We start from the raw sequence: 18045 nt of genomic DNA on the forward strand, positions 1-18045 counted from the left end.
GGGAAGAATGTGTACTGTTTAAACTGTTGGGCCTAAGACATGCATAGTATCATAAATATGTAACTTAGAGTTTAAATATATAGTCATGTTCAGTATAGTTAAATGTAGAATGTTTAACTGCCTTCATGAACTTAGTTAGGTATAGTAAATTTTTTAAAGTCAAAATGTAATTCAAGCAGCATAGATAATGGTGAAGGGCTTACCTAACATGTGGATGCGCCTGGATTTGATCCCCAGCACAACCAAACCATCACAAAGCTGAATAAAATATAATCCAAATAGAGATGATTCTTCTCCTTTTTTTAACTTTTTGATGACTCTATTGCTTGTCAGTGGTTTCTTACAAATTTATCTTTGCAGTAACATCCATCGTTACTCTCAAAAACAACACAGATTTTTAGCTATTTTTTTATATTCTTTTTTATTTATTCTTTATGTCTTTCCCATCATGCATTATAGATTGTGGGTTTGGGGGGGATTTTTTGTTTGTTTTGCGAGACAGGGTTTATTTTTTCTTTAATTTGTATTTATTTATATTTTATGTATGAGTGCTTTGCATATATGCCTGCATGCTAGAAGAGGGCATCAGATGCTATTATAGATGGTTTTGAGCCACCACCTGATTGCTGGGAATTGAACTCAGGATCTTTGAAAGAGCAGCTAGTGCTCGTAACTACTGAGCCAACTCTCTAGCCCCAGGAATGATTCTTCTAATGAGTGCTGTAAATCATACTAAGTTTTTCTTTCCTACCTGCAAAAGAAAATGTGGTGGTTTTATTTTATTTTTATTTCTTTATTTTACATTTATATATGTTGGGCCTTTCCTTACTTAACAAATGCCAAGAGAAGTAAATTTATCCTCAAAAACTATTGTTCTACCAATGAAAGTAAGTATATGTGTTACTGCTTTCATGTCATAGAAGCTGTTGTAGGCTTTTAGGAATACCTATCCTATAAAGTAAGGTGATTTGAATGAGCAATAATGGACATGAGGATGGCTTCTGTTTGCCTCTGTTAAACAGAATTTTCTTATCATTGTGTTAAACTTGAGAGGGTTCCACATTGTTCTGAGTCTGGATAACAATGTTACATGTTGTTGTAGCTCTAAGGAGGAGCAGATGGCTTCTGATGGTGCTGCCCATGACTCAGTCACTCTTTACGCATGGAGCTCTAAAAATGCTAAGCTTAAGAGAATTTTGTAGTGAGTCTATCATTGATCGCTAGCGTCCTCCAGTGTTTCTCTTGTATTTTCAGAAACCTTTTATTCCTATTATTGTTGAGAAAACTATATGTCAATAGTATGTTTCTATATCATGTGTAACTGTTTACTTTTTCTTTGTTATGTTTAAAGAGAGGGTCTCAAACTAACACAGACTGGCCTGGGAACTCACTATGCAGCCCAATTTGTCTCTGTGCTAGCATAGACAGCTATAGTGGCTGTAGGCCACATCTGGATGACTGGTGTGTTGTTTGGTTCTGCACAGTGGCCATCATTTAATGGAAATGTGGTCTGAGGTACCGAGATGTTTACTCTCCTTTGCTAACATATCACCCAACTTTGCAGGGGTTCTTGTTTGTTTGGTTTAATACATAAAGAAATACAGGGTGTTTTACCACCTGTAGTTATTTCTGACAAAAATTTGTTTTTAGTTTGACAATTTAAATGTTTAAATTTCCACGAGAACGATGAAATTGAATGTGATAAGAAAAGTAAGAAAGCATTAGGTAGTTTCCAAAGCTCAGAGGTTTCTCTCAAATTTTCACTTATGGTTGAAATAGATATCTAAGCACTTCATCTGTAGCCATTTATCTTTGTGTATCAAAACAACTGTCTTTTGAAAATCTAAGTGTGGTGATCAACTCTTTTAAAAGAAATATCCAAGAGCTAGAGAGATGGCTCAGTGGTTAAGAGCATTGGTTGCTCTTCCAGAGGACCTGGGTTCAATTCCCAACACCTACATGGCAGCTCACAACTGCCTATAACTTCAGTTCCAGATGCTCTGACACCTTCACACAGACATACATGCAGGCAAAACACCAATGCACATAAAAAATAAAAATTAAAAAAAAAGCATTTTTAAAAAGTTTCCAAAAGAAAACTTTCAAGAGTTAATGGCTTATCTGCTAATAAAATTGTGCTGGGTCTATGAGAGAAACATTTTCTCCTGACCCTTAAGTATTTTTAAGCATGTTCCAAGAATTCATCATAGCAACAGACAACACACCCAAAATATTGTGTGGTTTACATAGCCACTGCCTTCTGCATCATTTTTTCCCTGAAAGCTGACTTCATTTTCTTTTCCTTGCCAGTTAGCATTTCTCTGGTTTCTCCTTGCCATCTCTTAGATGGCTTCACAAAAACTTCAGCCCCAGAAATAAACAGGAATCAGGCACAATTTTCATTTGTTCTCCCCTGCTTAGCAATTTCAAAGAGGAACTATTCTGCAAAGCTTCTGATATTGTCCTGTGAGGAAGTTCCTCCCACCCAGCATTAACCCCAAATCAACAAGTCATCTGTAGTTGCTAATACTTCCACACACGGCATTTTCATTTTTATAAGTCATGCAAACTGCAAATAGCCGTGTGGAGAGGGAGGAGTTTGCAAGCCCGAGTCTTCCTGAGTTGAGACTTGCCCAGTGGCTGCCTCAAGCATACTTTTCCATTGAATGTTTGCAGTCACAGAGAGCACTTCACTGTGTGACATTCTGAACACACAGTGAGAATATTAGCACATGTCTGTTTCTGTTACCGCCGTTTCCTACATGTATTAGTAGGTGTGCAATTTCACTGGATATTCCTCTTTTTTTTTTCAATTGTCTTTGTACCTATGGTTGAAAACGGTAGTTGGTCTATGACTTTTGAGGAGGTAAGTTGGTTTTTTTTTTCAATCTGTGTATGTCTGTATTAGTGTCTGTCTCTGAAAAAAAAATGCAGTATCGTCCTCCTAAAAGTTACTGACCAAACTTTCCCAGCTGTATAAGTCCTGTGCCAGAAGGGAGGGAGAGATTCAGGAAAGTTGTATAATTTTTGTTCTCATGGTATCAAATGTTTGAGATGGAGCATGTTTCAGAAGTGTGATGCAAGTTTCATAAGAAGCTGTGCCTCCTCTAATCTTTTCTGAAAGGCAAGAGGGGCCATCTCGCCAATTTGTTTCCAGGTTCTGAGATTTTGTCATATCTGCCTTTATTAACATCCACTGTGTGGATATCTGCACTGGCTGAGGTTACCCAGCTGACTTCATGGTCTCTCCCTTGGGCAGACCCTTAGTTTAAAATGAACCAAGACTGTCAAACCTACTTTGTCCCCAGGGTAACGTTAGGGAAGTTTTTTCCAAAGTGGTCAGTTCTGAATAGTTTTGGCTCCTTAGGAAAGGCTAGAAAGGACACCTAAGCATTATACTGTTTTAATCCTTGGCGTGTTTAGGCATGTCTCAGCAGCAGGATCTCACAGTTGCTCTCAGCCACACTCTGTGCCTCCAGCATGAGGACACCTCAGTACCCAGGATTGCCCTCTGGAGGATGATACTGCATTTTTGGCCCCATAGCTTGCTTTCCCTTGTCTATGAGTGCAGAGCAGGCATCTGACACTTCCCACTGTGCCGCTTGCTTTGCAGACACCAAAGTGAAGCTGCTTGCTAAAGCAAAAGCCAGTAGGCATGCCTTGTGGGCCAATCTGCTTTACAGGGACTCTCAGAGACCTACTTACTCAGAGTGCCCCGTGTTCTTACCCCTTTGGTTGTGTGTCTGTGATGAAGGGTTCAGCTTTCATGAGTAATGAGGAGTTTCCAGTCAGAATCTGAGCTGTGCTCATCACAGCTGCTTCTGTAATATATAATTCATCAGACCTGCATTCTAATTGAGAGTGAAGTTGCTACCGGTACTACTTCCAAATACTTCAGTAAGTAACTTTCCCATGGACACCATATGACTGACTACCCAGAGGTTAACACATTCTAAACACAATAGCAGCAACCTGAAAAACTGGTAGCATATCAATATGATGTAACTAATAGTTGAGAAAGCATTTTGTATCTTTGCATTCTGGGAACACAGTCTCAGCAGAAGCAGGACATGTAACTCAGGAACTTGTGGTGAAGTCTTATCTTGGCCTCTTGAAGGATTTATCAAGAAATGAGAAAAATCTCTTCCCCACCCAAGCAGTCTGCCTTGTGAAATATGTGATGTTGAAATCATGCTGGGTTGCTGTTGTTTCCTGGCAAGGAGACATTTATTGAAAAAGTTTTTAAAATGTGTATTTAAAAATCTGATTTTCTGCATGCTGCACATGAGTCGTTTCCACAAAGAAGTAATAGACTCAGCCTCCAGCCCTGGTAGAAATCAGGTGCCATCAGCAAAGGCTAAGCCTCAAAAGCCTTTTTTCTATCTATTACCTGTGTACTTCAGTGGGAGAGTGGAGCTGTTGGAACATAGACTTTTAGCAAATACGAGTTGCCCTATCTGTCCAGGGAACACTGTCTTTTCAGGAACATATAAGGCAAAGAAGAACTTCTCAGGTGTTACATTGCATCTTGCTCACTAGAAAAGGTCCAGTGTGGTTTGTGTAGAAAGTGACTTTGTTTAGCAGTAAACTTAAATCTTTCCTCTTCTCCCTCTCTTCCTTCTCCTACTTCTTCTTTTCTTCTTCATATGTTAGTGCTTTATCCCCTCTAGTAGAATTGAAATTTTGAATTGAAGGGGTTCAGCAAAAGTTTTTTAAACTCCTATTGTAACTGTATTATTTATATTTGTTGTAGAAAACTTGGAGACATTTCAAGAAGAGAAAGATAATGCCAAAACTAACCCACTGCCTATAGCTAATAATCTGTTTGTTCATATTGTTATAAAATACGGTTTTCTAACTATTTTTAGAAAATTTTCTCTAATGTGTATTAATATATGAAATCTTATCACAGATATTTTTAAAAGATTTTAATAATTTAGAATTTCTCTTTTGCTTCTCAGTAGTAGATCTGTTTGCAAGAGGCTTTTTATATCCCCCCAACAGTCTCTGTCCATTTTTCCCAAAAGAAAAGATGTCATCAAAGTACAGGTCTAACCTTCAGCTTCTCTGCTGACCTCGTTCTTACCATCTGTTTTATAGACCTGATTCAGAAATGGAGAGGGCAGTGGGTTGTTAGGAATTAGGTTCTCTGTATAACAAACACCAAGTTCTGCAACAGGTGAAATCAAGCCGCAGTTCCAGGAGGCCATGCCACACCACCTTCCAGAACATACATGTGTCTTCTGTTTTTTCAGTGCTTTGTCTGGTTTGTCACCCTTTAGAAAACACTGACAGAAGTGTACATCTAACCCCAGAAAGAGCTTGTTACACTGAAGCTCTTCCTGTCCACCCCCTGCAATCAACGGTAGCAAAGAAAACATTTTTGATAGAATGTGATAGAAGACACTAAGCTGCTATTCTGAAGTAGACACACGTACTCAGGTTACAGTAGCTAGTAAAGAGTTGCCTTGCTTCCTAGGAGCTAGTCACTTGTTTCATCCATCATAACTTAAACTTTTCCTGAGAGTTCAAAGTGGGAGAACAGTAACTCAGTATTGTATTTTACCCAGAATCTTTTAATCAGCAGTTTGAAGAAAACAGAATAAACATTTTTAAAAAATACGCTCTCAGTAACACAAAAACAGGTATGTACAGAAATAAATATATCTTAAAGAAAGAATAAAACAATCAGCTGGTAGAGAATCACAAACTCATGTCTTCCTTTTACTTTTTTGAACCCATATAACTTGATTTTTTGTTTTCTGTTTTTAAACAGTTTCCATTAATGTGGTCCTTCATCTTAGAGAAACAATTTGAAAAAACAAAAAGCATTATCCCTGTTGTCTTGTAGACTATTTCTCTAGAGGTCAGACTGTGCATGTTTTAAACAAGAATTGTTTATGTCTGTGTTCTAGGACTATGTGAAAACCTCCCATAATTGGGAGCACATCTGGAAATTATGCTCTTTGTGAAGCATCTTACCTAATGAAGTTCTGTCTGGAGGGTTTAGGGGATGGTTGTTAAACTTCACTGGTAGAGAATCGCATCCGCACTGCTGGCTAAACTCACTGTTGTTTCCCAGACAGCAGCCTGCCTTCCTGTGCCACTGCGCCTTCTCTTTTACACCTTTGAGAGTTCACTTTGTTGCTGTTGCTTGCCCCACCCCCACCCCCGGCCAGTTTCTCGTCCTTTGTACAGGCACTGATGTGTACTTCTGGCTGTTGCTCTTTTTCTTCAGAGGGAGAACCGAAGATTACAGGAAGCCAGCATGAGGTTGGAACAAGAGAATGACGACCTTGCTCATGAACTAGTGACAAGCAAAATTGCTCTGCGGAATGACTTGGATCAGGTAAGTTTGTCCTTCACTGTATCGAGCTGTTACTACAACAGCTTCTTTGAGGGTGAGGACCAAGGTGCTCCCAAAGTATTCCCTCGGACTTTCTCTGTTCCTTTGCTTTGGTTTGGTTTTTTTGTTTGTTTGGTTTTATTTTGTTTTGAGACAGGGTCTCACTATGCTCTGGCTGTCCTGTAACTCACTATGTAGAACATACTGACCTGGAAGTCACAGAGATCCTCCAGCTTCTGCCTCCCAAATGCTGAGGGAGTTAAAGGTGTGCACCACCTCCCCTGTGTTTGCTCTGTTCTTGATCTGAGTGAGCGGCTGGATCACTGACTGGATGGGTGGCAGGTGGGAAGGGACGCCTGTGCTAATTACAGAGTGGAAAATGTAAGTCTTAGAGAAAGATTTGGATTACTTCCAAACAATTTCTGTGACACACTTTTTTAAGTCCTATAAACAACGCTTTCCTTCGTCAGTACTTTTCCTAAACCAAGAGCTGCCAGTGTAATTACCCAAAAATACTAGTCAGCAAGAGTATACTAATGCCATTTTGACACCTTTTTGTTATGGTAATAGTTCTCCCCTGTGACATGTAGAGTTGTGTGTGAAGTTAGGCCCGGTGTGGCAATACCTGTCTTTAATCCTAGTAATAAAGAGGTGGAAGCAGGAGGATAGGGAGTGAAGCTTCAAGGTTAGCCTGAGCTACACAAGAGCCTGTCTCATAAAACAGAGCAAGAAGGAGAAACAAAAGGCACTGTTCAAGAAGAGCTGGACGGTTGAGTTGACAGGCATCTTAGTGGCTAACGCTAGACTGCCTCTGTGTGAATATTTCTAACTGTATAACCTGGGCAGACTGTAGGTATAAAATGTATCTACTTCATGGGAATTATGTAAGAATTCAGAAAGCCCTTCAGTGTGTGCTGGATAGTTTTATGTCAGCTTGACGCAAGCCAGAGAGTGGTTTAGGAAGAGGGGACCTCAGTTACAAAAAAAAAAAAAAAAAAAAAAAAAAAAAAGCTTGTTACTTTTTTTGGATGGGTGTGGCAGGGCCCAGTTCACTGTGGGTGGTACCACCCTTGGGCAGGTGGTCCTGAATTGTATAAAAAGGCAAGCTGAGCAAGCCAGTATGTAGTAGCACTTTTCTATGGTCTTTGCATCAGCTCCTACTTCTAGGTCCTGCCCTGACTTTCCTCAGTGATATACTGTTATCTGAAAGTCTAAGATGAAATAAACTTTTTCTTCCCTAAGTTGCTTTTGGTGACTGTGTTTTATCACAACAATAGAAACCTAAGACAAGTAGTGTATGTTCATTACCTGGTAGCTGTTGCCAGGAAACGCTTTGATTGCATGGCTCCCTTTGTTCCTCATATCACTGACAGTCTTTGGACTTCCTGTTTTCTTTTGCAAGCATTTTCAGAGATAATTGCTAAGATGGAGCCAGTCATGTACCATTTTAAATTTCGGTTTTCTGCCTACTAACGTGAAAATATTCATAGTAGACCAATGTAGAAAAATTGAGACTTTTGATTCTAAAAGAGTAAATCACTGTTGCTTGAATGGTGATTGGATATTTATAGGATTTACATACAAATTCACTAATAATAGAGTATTCTTAAAATCAGAGGATGACAAAGTGGTCTCTGCCACAATTCTTTTTAATCCCTCACCTTAAACAGCTAATTTCTGGCTCATTTTTTTTTTAATTTTTTTGAATGTTTTGTAAAATGTGTGTCTGGTACTTGAGGAGGCCAAAAGAGGGAGTTTGATCCCCTGGGACTGTAGTTAGGGACCTTTGTAAGCTGCATATGGGTACTGGGAACCAAACTTGGGTCCTCAGCAAAGACAGTATGTATTCTTAATACAGAGCCATCTCTCCAGCCCTCAAAAGTTTTGAAATGGGAGATAAAACCTAAATATTAGGAAAAATAATAATAATAGGACGAGACTCCATACATATGCATGTGTACACACACACACACGCCTGCGCGCGTTGATCATACCTTTATTTCTTCCCTTCCTGCTTTGCTATTCTTATGGCTCTCTCTTTTAAAAAAGTGATATCCTAGAACCTTGGTTTTGTAGTTAATTTTCTAGAAGAAAGAATAAAAAACTGCTATTTCATACATATCATCTAACTTCTGACTTTGCAATTTCTGCCTCTGCAGGAGATCTTTTCCTGTCTTTCCTGTAATACAGCCTTCTGGCCTGCTGCTCTTCAAGGAAGGGCAAAAGACTGGCTTTACCGGCTCTTCCTGTTTTCCCAGGACCTTTGCTTTCACATATCAGAATCCAGTCTTTTAATCAAAATAGCAAAAATTAACAGACATGAAAGTGGGTTGTATGTGTAAAGACCATATGTAAAGTACATAAATGCTGACTAGGTACTTTTTTAAAATAAGTAATTCCTTGTGCTTGTTACTGTAGTGCTGGGTCAGATGTCCTGGACGCCCTGGGCAGCAGAGATACCTTAGCTTTTCTCTGGCACAAAGGACTCTTTTTTTTTTCCTGACAATTTACCCTTAGACTCCTTTCTAGTTAAGGATTTCTCATGGATCAGAAACAACCAAAGAAACACCTTCATTTCAGTGCTTTCAGGGCCTTTCTGCCCTACCCTACTTTCAAGGAACCAAAAATATGAAAAAATTAGTGCCTTCCCATGGATATATTTGAGTTCCTTTGACCATGGGCCAAAAGCTCAGGTCTTGAGAGGTACGTTCTTTTGTTTTGTTCTAAACTGAACAATTGGCTTGTTAGTGATCTGTATAAGATCCTCATCCCAGTTTACTCAAGCCTTTGATTGGGTCACTGGTCAATTTGTAATTAAGCAGGCATTGCAGTCACTATTTCTGTCCTATATTTATGTCACAGAAGCCACGAGCTTCAAATATCAATAAGAATTATAACTAAAGACTTGATAATGTTCTATTCAGACTATCAAATTATGATGGTTTTATGATTTGGGTTTACAGTAGTAGTAACTCTGTTTAGTATTGTATTTAAGTATTGTAGACAATTCCTGCTTGAACAAGGTATAGAATTGTTGGCTATAAAGGAAACCAGAAACCTGATTTTACAGTTGAAGTCAGGTCATTCGAGATCTGGTCCTATTTTGGTGAGCAGGAGAATGACTTCTACTTTACTATTCAACATAAAGGAGACTCTTGAAGTAAAGATTCCTAGAAGACTGTGGAACTGTACACACACAGGACTCACACACGCTATGTACATTGGACACTGTGTTAATAAATTATATGAAGCCACCTATCATGGTCTAACAATAAAAATTCAGTAGAAGAATGTACATAAAAAGATGTCTTCAGCATAAATATTTAGGTGTTTTTTTAAAATTATTTCACATGGAAGGGCTTCTGTTACCTATAGTTTCCAAAATTAGAAAATGGCTGAATATGCTACAAGACTCAAAAAACTTCCCCCAAAGTCTGCATAGCACTGGCTGTTGAAGTTCACAAGTATCGCTAAGAAGGCTAAGATATCACTCTTGAAGACACCAGATTTTTAAAGCATTATTTCAGAGTTTATACTGTGCATATTAGGATTGTTCTCTTTGCAAAATAAAATGTACTGGGTTATGGAAAAAAGGACTTGTTGCCATCTCTTTTTATTGGCAAAACTCAGATATTCTCAGGTAGAGCTGTACCCAGTGGGAGGCATATTTGGTTAGTTTCTAGGGACTTTGACATAGTTGGTTTCTTCTGATAGAGCATGCTATGACCATCCATCAGGGCTTCGAGGAGGGTCTCCTTCTGGGTGAGTCACCTGAGACATCTGAATAGCAGTTCTAAAAATTTACTTTTGAGCTCCTATAATCTCTGAGAGTCTCACAATTCATGAATACTTGGCTTACAGTTTTTGCAAGTTGCATTTTTGGAACTAACAGTAATGTTAATATGCCTACCTTCTCTTGTGATTTTTCTACTAAAGTTTAAAATAGTCTTATGTTTATTCATTGATTTATGGTGCATATGGGGATGTACATGTGCCCCTGCATGTATGTGGAGAGCAGAGGACTGCGGTGGGGGTGAATGCTCTCTTTTTGTCATGTGGGTTCCAAGAATAGAACTCAGGTTGTCAGGATTGGTGGCCAGTGCCTTTACCTACTGAACCAATCACTGATGCCCTCCACACCTAAAATTTAATGCATCAGAATAAATTGTAGAGTCTTTAAGCGAGGGAGGGGGCAGGGGAATAGTGGCGGTGGTGGTAGAGGTGGTGGAGGAGGAGATGGTAGTGGTATGTGTATCTCATGGAGTCCTCTTTGCCTCTGGTTCACTGTGCAGTCAAGGATGACCTTTAACTTCTTATCCTCTTACTTTCACATGCTGAGTGTTGGGATTACTGGCATGCACCCCCAAGTCCCATTCTGTGCTCATAGAGCTTGAACTCGGGGTCTTGTGCATGCTTGACAGCTGCACTGTCTACTGAGCCCCATTACCCACTCCATCGCTGCTGCCCTAAGTCTTTAAGATGCCTAAGGAACTTTTTCACCATAAATACCGAATTGCCCTGGATGCTCTGAAGACAGTTCTGACCACTAGAATATAGGGCAGTAGAGGCTGGAAGGCAGTGAGAACTGAGAAGCTGGGTTGCAGTTCTCTGCCAGTTAGCAGCAGGCTGTTCTGGCCTAGCCATCTAGACGTGTGGAAGAAATGGCAAAACACAAACAGAAGCCATCTTGCCAATGTACATGGTTATGTGGATAATGTGTGGCTACTGTCAGCTAAGGACAGTTTCTTCAGACAGTTGCCTCTCTTCTGCTTCAGGGTGTTCTCTACTAAACTCATCCTGTGACCCTCTGCCACCTTCTGTGTAAGCAGTCTCCTTCCCAGTGCCTTAGAAAGCCATGTGTTCATTCACTAACCACTTAAGAGTTTGCTCCTGTCCCCAGGGTGGCGTAGTGCCAGGGATACAGTGAAAAGCAAAAGAGATATAATTTCTCCTGGTGTTTAAAGCATAGGAGCAAGGCATGTAAGTCCCACACATATTTGTTACAGTGCCATGGAGTGTAGTAGGAGGAATAAAACAGTAGAGGCGGTTAGGTGGGAGCAAGTGGGGAAGAGTTGGGTCTATTCACTGTGATGTGCATGTGTGACTAGAACCACAGTCAGGCTAGGACCTCAGAGTATAAAAACAGACAAGGCTAGCTATATTAAATATATACAGGGAATAGTAGTTAATTTTGGTTCTGTATCCAAGTTAACAAAAAAAAATACTCTCTAAGTTCCTCATATGTATTCTAGAAGTGCAGTCTTGTCTGCCAGAATTTCTGGTACAAACTGCAGCTTTTCATAGCCTCTCACATAGGTTCTCTAACTTAATTTCGTCTTACTTTGCTCACAGACCTATATGAATGACTCTATGGGCCAGTTTACCCCAGCTAGTCTTCAAATTTTTCTACCAAAATATGTGCATGGATCAGTCTGTCTGCTTGTCCTCTCTGAGTGTCCGCTCTGTGTCCTCCCCATGTGCTTCCAACTAGAAGCTTCTGTGTGAGGCTCTTCCTCTTCATCAGCCCATCTCTTCAGAGTATGTGCTCTTGGGACATGTAAAAATATACAAGAAGGGTTTAGAAAGAACCCAGACTTCAATGTCATTCAAATTCAAGTCATACTTGTTATATTAGGTATTTAACCCACGATTGAGCTCTCCAAACCTTAGTGCTATTAGCTATACATTATTGTAAAGATTAGGAATAAAATTGGCTGGAGAAAAAAAACCCGCCCCAAGGTAAGCTGGAAGAGGGGAGAATGGCCTGAAGTAATGAACAGCATGCACATCCCCTTCTTTACGGCTGTCTGTTTTCTGATTTGTAGGCAGAGGACAAGGCAGACGTGCTGAATAAGGAGCTCCTCTTGACCAAGCAGAGGTTGGTGGAGACTGAGGAAGAGAAGAGGAAGCAGGAGGAGGAGACTGCCCAGGTAAAACGCACAGGCAGGGTTTTTCTGTGTGTGGATACACTTACAGGAAGTTGCTTAATATTGTAAAAATAAATAAATAAATGTAAAATTGATTTTTGTTTTTCCTCCTAAATAAAGGGAAATGATAAACAGTGATTCTCCCTTTGAACATCTTTTAGGAATTTGCCTTCACTGAGATGTCTAGCAGAAATGTTGAGTTTTTTCTAGACTTAGTGACCTTGAGTTATGATCCAAGAGCTTTGATGAATCTGAAGATTTTCTGTCATATTTCTAAGATCATGTCACTACTGAAGAGTTGTGAACGCTGCTGAACTGGGAGCCTGTAGTGGTTTCTGCCTGGCTCTGACAGGGGCCTTGGTCTCCATCAGTAGCTTCAGTTTCCTGAGTCACAGTGCAATGCTGGAGATGACATTGTAGAATTACTCACAGCCAACATCTCCTGCCCAGGACATGACTAACTTCCAGAGGGAGAAGTTTTCTGAAATCAGGAGTTTCTTCCTGAGGAAAATTCAGTAATACTAAATATAAACTGAATTTATTCTCAAGATTTTCAAAGGCCTTCATCCAAGCCGCCAGAGAAAAGTGTCAGTGAAGACACATATGTAGAGAGATGTCATCAGCACCTTCCAAGCTCTATAAAAAAGTTCTGTGCTTTTTTCCATTGAAATATGTTAAAAAGATGAATTCATGTCAGCAACACAAATTATGAATCGGAAGAATTCATCCTTTTGGGTTTTTTAAGATTTGTTTTATCTTCATTTATGTGTGTGTGTGTGTGTATACACACACACATATATATATGTATCTTCATATGTGTGTGTAACTCTGTATGTCATATATGTGTGGGTGCCCACAGAGGTCAAAAGAGGGTGTTGGATTCCCCAGAACCAGAGTTACAGATAGGTGTGAGCCTCTTGACAAGAGTGCTAGGAACTGAACTCCGTTCTCTACATGAGCTCAATGTCTTCTTTTCCGCTGAGCCATCTCTCCAGCCCTAGTAATTCATCTTTTTTATTCTGTGTGTGTGTGTTGAAGACTAACCAGAGCTATTTTTTGTTTGCATTCCTGTTTGTATTTCTGCAACTTGGCAGAATCCTGGTACCTGAGCATTTTCATTACTTAACCTTCCTCTATCCTAGAATTCTATAGCTGCTGGTAAAAATAATAATAATAATAACTGTGGCTGCTGGTACAATATTTATAAGTTAGCATGACACTGACTAAAACAAATGCCCCAGAGTTGTGTCGCTTTTTTCCTTCTATCTGGTTTCCTGAACCTTCTTCCTTCTTAAGAAGGAAGATAAGAGCTCTTATCTTCCATCCCTTCCTGACTCCAAACCTCTTACCCCTGCAATGTCAGTGGCAGTGGAGACAATAGACAGGAAGAACAAAATACAGCATAGCATCAAGAGTAACATACTTAGAAAATGGTGTTGACCTGGCAGTTTGTTGTAGACTCACAATAAAGACAGCTTCTGAATTGATACTTAACTTAGCAATACATTTATCAAGTACCTGAAAAGCAGAAGCAGTTTTATCATAGGACCACTTGTATGTCTTCCACTTTATAGAAAAGAAAGCCTTCTCCATCTCTATAATTGGTAGGTTTTGAATTATGGAAATTAGGAAGATTTATATGTAAATGTTTAGGGAAAGTGATTAACATTTTAACTGAAAGACTAGAGATATGGCTCAGTAGCTAAGAGCATTTGCTGTGCATGCAGAGAACCAGAGTTCTCAGCATCCAAGTTGAGCAGCCCACAACCAGCTGTTACTCCAGGCCTAGGGAACCCAGCATCCTCTTCTGACATTCACTGGCACCAGCACACATATGCATACCCACATACACAAAATTAAAATCTTTAAAAAGAAAACCAGGGGCTGGAGAGATGGCTCAGTGGTTAAGAGCATCGCCTGCTCTTCCAAAGGTCCTGAGTTCAATTCCCAGCAACCACGTGGTGGCTCACAACCATCTGTAATGAGGTCTGGTGCCCTCTTCTGGCCTGGAGACATACACGCAAACAGAATATTGTATACATAATAAATAAATATTAAAAAAAAAAAAAGAAAACCAAATTTGTTTGTCCTAATGTCTCTCTCTCTCTCTCTCTCTCTCTCTCTCTCTCTCTCTCTCAGCTAAAAGAAGTCTTCAGGAAGCAGCTAGAAAAGGCAGAATATGAGATTAAGAAGACTACAGCTATCATTGCTGAGTATAAACAGGTAATATGCCATGTGGGTTTTCAGTTATTTTTTTATAAAAGCAATTGCTTTTACTTAGGGTTTTTGTTTGTTTGTTGTTTCCAGAGACAATTTCTAGATTTACTGAGAACAGTGTCTTACTTATTCCCTACGCTGCAGTAGGCAATGATTGGATTTGCTTGTTGGTAACTTGAGAAACTTAGTACGCCAATACTACCTGTTGGGTTTTTGTTGTTACTGCTGTTATTCGTGTTGGATAGCTCCTATGGGATAGGAAACAGTCCCATCAGGACTCTTTCTAGTAGGTCACACTGGTAACATTTGCCTTATTGCAAAGCTTAGTAACTATATTAAATGGCAGTATCTAGGGGAATATGTTATCATCTGCTCTCATGGTTCAAAATGGTGCTTACAGTTTCAGAGGTTTAGTTTTTTATGGCAGGGAGCGTGGTAGCACGCAGGCAGACATGGTGCTGGAGAAGGAACCGAGAATTCTACATCTGGAACACTGGCCAACAGGAAGAGAATGTCACACTGGGCTTAGCTTGAGTATCTGAGATCTCAAAGCTCTCCGACACTGACACACTTCCTCCAAAAGGCCTCAGTAGTAGCCCAATAAGTCCACACCTCCTTATAGTGTCACTCCTTGGTGCCAGGCATTCAAATTCGAGTCTGTGGAAGCCATTCCTATTTAAACCACCACAGTGAGTAAGAGTTAAAACAGAGGAGACACAAGGGTTTGTTTGGTTAATATTTGTTTTGCTAGAAAGGACAAAGGTAATTTTGAGATTTTTGTGGGACAATTAGATGCAAATCAGCACAGGCAGCATTAAGACTGTGAACCCTGGAACCTGTCATCACATGCAAATGAATTTTAGTTGCCACGTTATACTTCTATATTCCAGATGCTACTAAATTTCAGATGCATAGCCATACGAGGCTTTTAACATGCGTTAAAACATGTATTTAGAGCCTCGTGCTTGCTTAGCAGTCCCTCTTACTCACTGACCATCTTTCCAGCCCTTTATTTTTTTTTAAAATATATTAACTAGAAGTTTTTTTGAGGGGCTAGAGAGATGACTCAGCAGTTAAGAACACTTGTTGCTCTTACAGAAGGCCTGGGTTCATTTCTATCACCCACATGATGACTCACCACCATCTATAGCTCCCTTCTAGGGGATCCAGTGCTTTCTTGTGACTTCTGTGGACACCGAGCACACATGGGGTACACACACATACACTCAGACAAAACACTTATATACAGAAAATAAATAAATCTAGATAGGTCATGATGGAGGAGGGTCATCTTTCTATCTGTTGTTTCATTGGTTAAATAAAGAAACTGCCTTGGCCCTTTAATAGGACATAAAATTAGGTAGGCGGAGTAAACAGAACAGAATGCTGGGAGAAAGAAGCTGAGTCGAGGAGTCGCCATGATTCTCCCACTCCAGACAGATGCAGGTTAAGATCTTCCCTGGTAAGCCACCTCGTGGGCTACACAGATTATTAGAAATGGGTTAGATTAATATGTAAGAGCTAGCCAATAAGAGGCTGGAACTAATGGGCCAGGCAGTGTTTAAAAGAATACAGTTTCCGTGTAATTATTTCGGGGCATAAGCTAGCCATGCGGGCGGCCGGGTACCAGGGACGCAGCTTGCAGCTCCCTATTACAAGGTCATATATGTTAATAGTCCAGTGTTCTCTTTGAAATATGATTTTCCTTGCTTTTCATTCATCTTTCTATTTTGTTTCATTATTTTTAAGATTTATATCCATTCATTTTTGTAAAAGAAAAGATTATTTTAGTCAATAGATTTGAACATCCTACCTTTTAAATATTTTCACCCTGGAAAGCATTTTTTCTTCTTGATCCCAGTACTTACTAACACCTTATTTCAGAACCAATCATTACATAGATTTTTATTAAATGTGTTCTTCCTGCTGGTCAGGTACTAAGTAGTTATAGACCTTCACATCCATTGTTTTTGTTTGATTATGGTAGCGTAGCACTGTTTAGTCATGATGGAACTAAGTGATACTTAAGGAAAGCTATGATTGAAAAGAGATATTCTGGGGCTGGAGAGATGGCTCAGAGGTTAAGAGCACTGATTGCTCTTCCAAAGGTTCCAAGTTCAATTTCCAGCAGCCACATGGTGGCTCACAACCATTCGTAGTGAGATTTGGTGCCTTCTTCTGGCCCGCAGGCATACATGCAGACAGAACATTGTATACATAATAAATATATCTTTATAAAGAAAAGAGAGAGAGAGAATTCTGAAACCTTTGGGAACTGTTGCTGGTTCAGAATTCTTTTCATTGAATTCCCAGTATAACATTTTATGCAGAGTAGATTCTCAATAGAGATTCTATAGGTGATTCCACAGGGAGTCTATGAATTCATTATTGCTAGCCATAGAAAACTAGCGACAGCAATAACCCCATCTACCCTATAATATATCTCTCCTGATTATGCTTCATGTTATACTGAGATCCAGAGTCCCTCAAAAATCAACAAGGAGACTGAGTCCCATGTAAAAAAGCAAAGAGCCCTTATTCTTACACAAGTTTGCAAACTCCAACTCTGTTGTATCCAATATATTGGAGTGATTAGAGAGCCCCAAGCTCACTTGGGATTGGGTTTTTATAGTAGCAAAAGTGGGATGGCCTGGTAAAAAGCAATGGGTGTGTGCTGGCAGGTGATCCTATCTACGATGGTCGGAATGTTCAGAATAATTTCCTTTGCATGGTCTGGATGGTACCAGCTTATGGCTTTTGTTTGAAATGTCAGGTACTTCCCCTTAGATGCTGGATCTCCGGGGTGATGTCAGCTTATGGCTTTTCTTAGAACCTGGTGCTGCCTGCTATGGCAGCTGTGCGTCCTGGGCCTCGTGTGGCCAGGTTGCCCTGGGCCCCACACTTCACATGTGGAGCTCACAGTCCTTCTGCTCACTTCACAATGACTAGGTTTGCAGTGCTGCTTATTGGCATGTTAGCTTGCTTTGTGAGTTGATAAACAGTTATGTCACCAGTCATTCTGTCTTCTAGTAAAGAAACTCTCTTCTCTGCCTTTAGATATGTTCTCAGTTAAGTACCAGGCTGGAAAAACAGCAAGCAGCCAGCAAGGAGGAGCTAGAAGCAGTAAAGGTAAGATGTGGGCTACGTCTGTGATATAATTCCTTCCAAATCCATCCTCAGAGACCCCTCTCCACTTCTTGTTTAATACACTTATACACTATGGAGAGTCTCCATCCTCTTCCCTGCACAGGGATGTCTTTCCTGATGTTTATGTTCCTATAAATGGCATGGGACTTCAGAGGCAGGTAGCAGGAAAGGAGAGAACAGATGAGCCCAGAATCTTGTGTCTTTCTTGGATGGTAGGAACCTGAGATGTTCAGTATCTCACACCTGACTGTTGCCTGAATTACAATCATCCTAACGTTCTCTGGGACAGCAAATACTACTGGCTGGAAAAACACTTGTTACTAACCAATTGATTTACCAAACAAAATGTTTTAATAATCAAATATAACATAGTAAAATATAATAAGATAAAACAAAAACTCACATTGG

At 39.9% G+C, this 18045-nt stretch overlaps 1 protein-coding gene across 5 annotated transcripts in view; it reads left to right on the top strand.

Annotated features, from left to right (window-relative positions):
* The window catches only part of Rabgap1l (RAB GTPase activating protein 1 like), a 615176-nt gene that overhangs the window by 585792 nt on the left and 11339 nt on the right, over positions 1 to 18045 (top strand). For all 5 annotated transcript variants that reach the window (XM_041662748.1, XM_041662750.1, XM_041662749.1 and 2 more), the window contains 4 exons: positions 6239 to 6349; positions 12172 to 12276; positions 14413 to 14496; positions 17548 to 17619. In XM_041662748.1, the coding sequence (XP_041518682.1) occupies positions 6239 to 6349; positions 12172 to 12276; positions 14413 to 14496; positions 17548 to 17619 (372 nt within the window). The remainder of the gene's footprint in view (positions 1 to 6238; positions 6350 to 12171; positions 12277 to 14412; positions 14497 to 17547; positions 17620 to 18045) is intronic.

The sequence above is a fragment of the Microtus oregoni genome, unplaced genomic scaffold (genome assembly GCF_018167655.1).
Source record: "Microtus oregoni isolate MIOR12 unplaced genomic scaffold, Mior012 000013F_ref0000133, whole genome shotgun sequence".
In the NCBI taxonomy this organism is placed as follows: Eukaryota; Metazoa; Chordata; class Mammalia; order Rodentia; family Cricetidae; genus Microtus; species Microtus oregoni.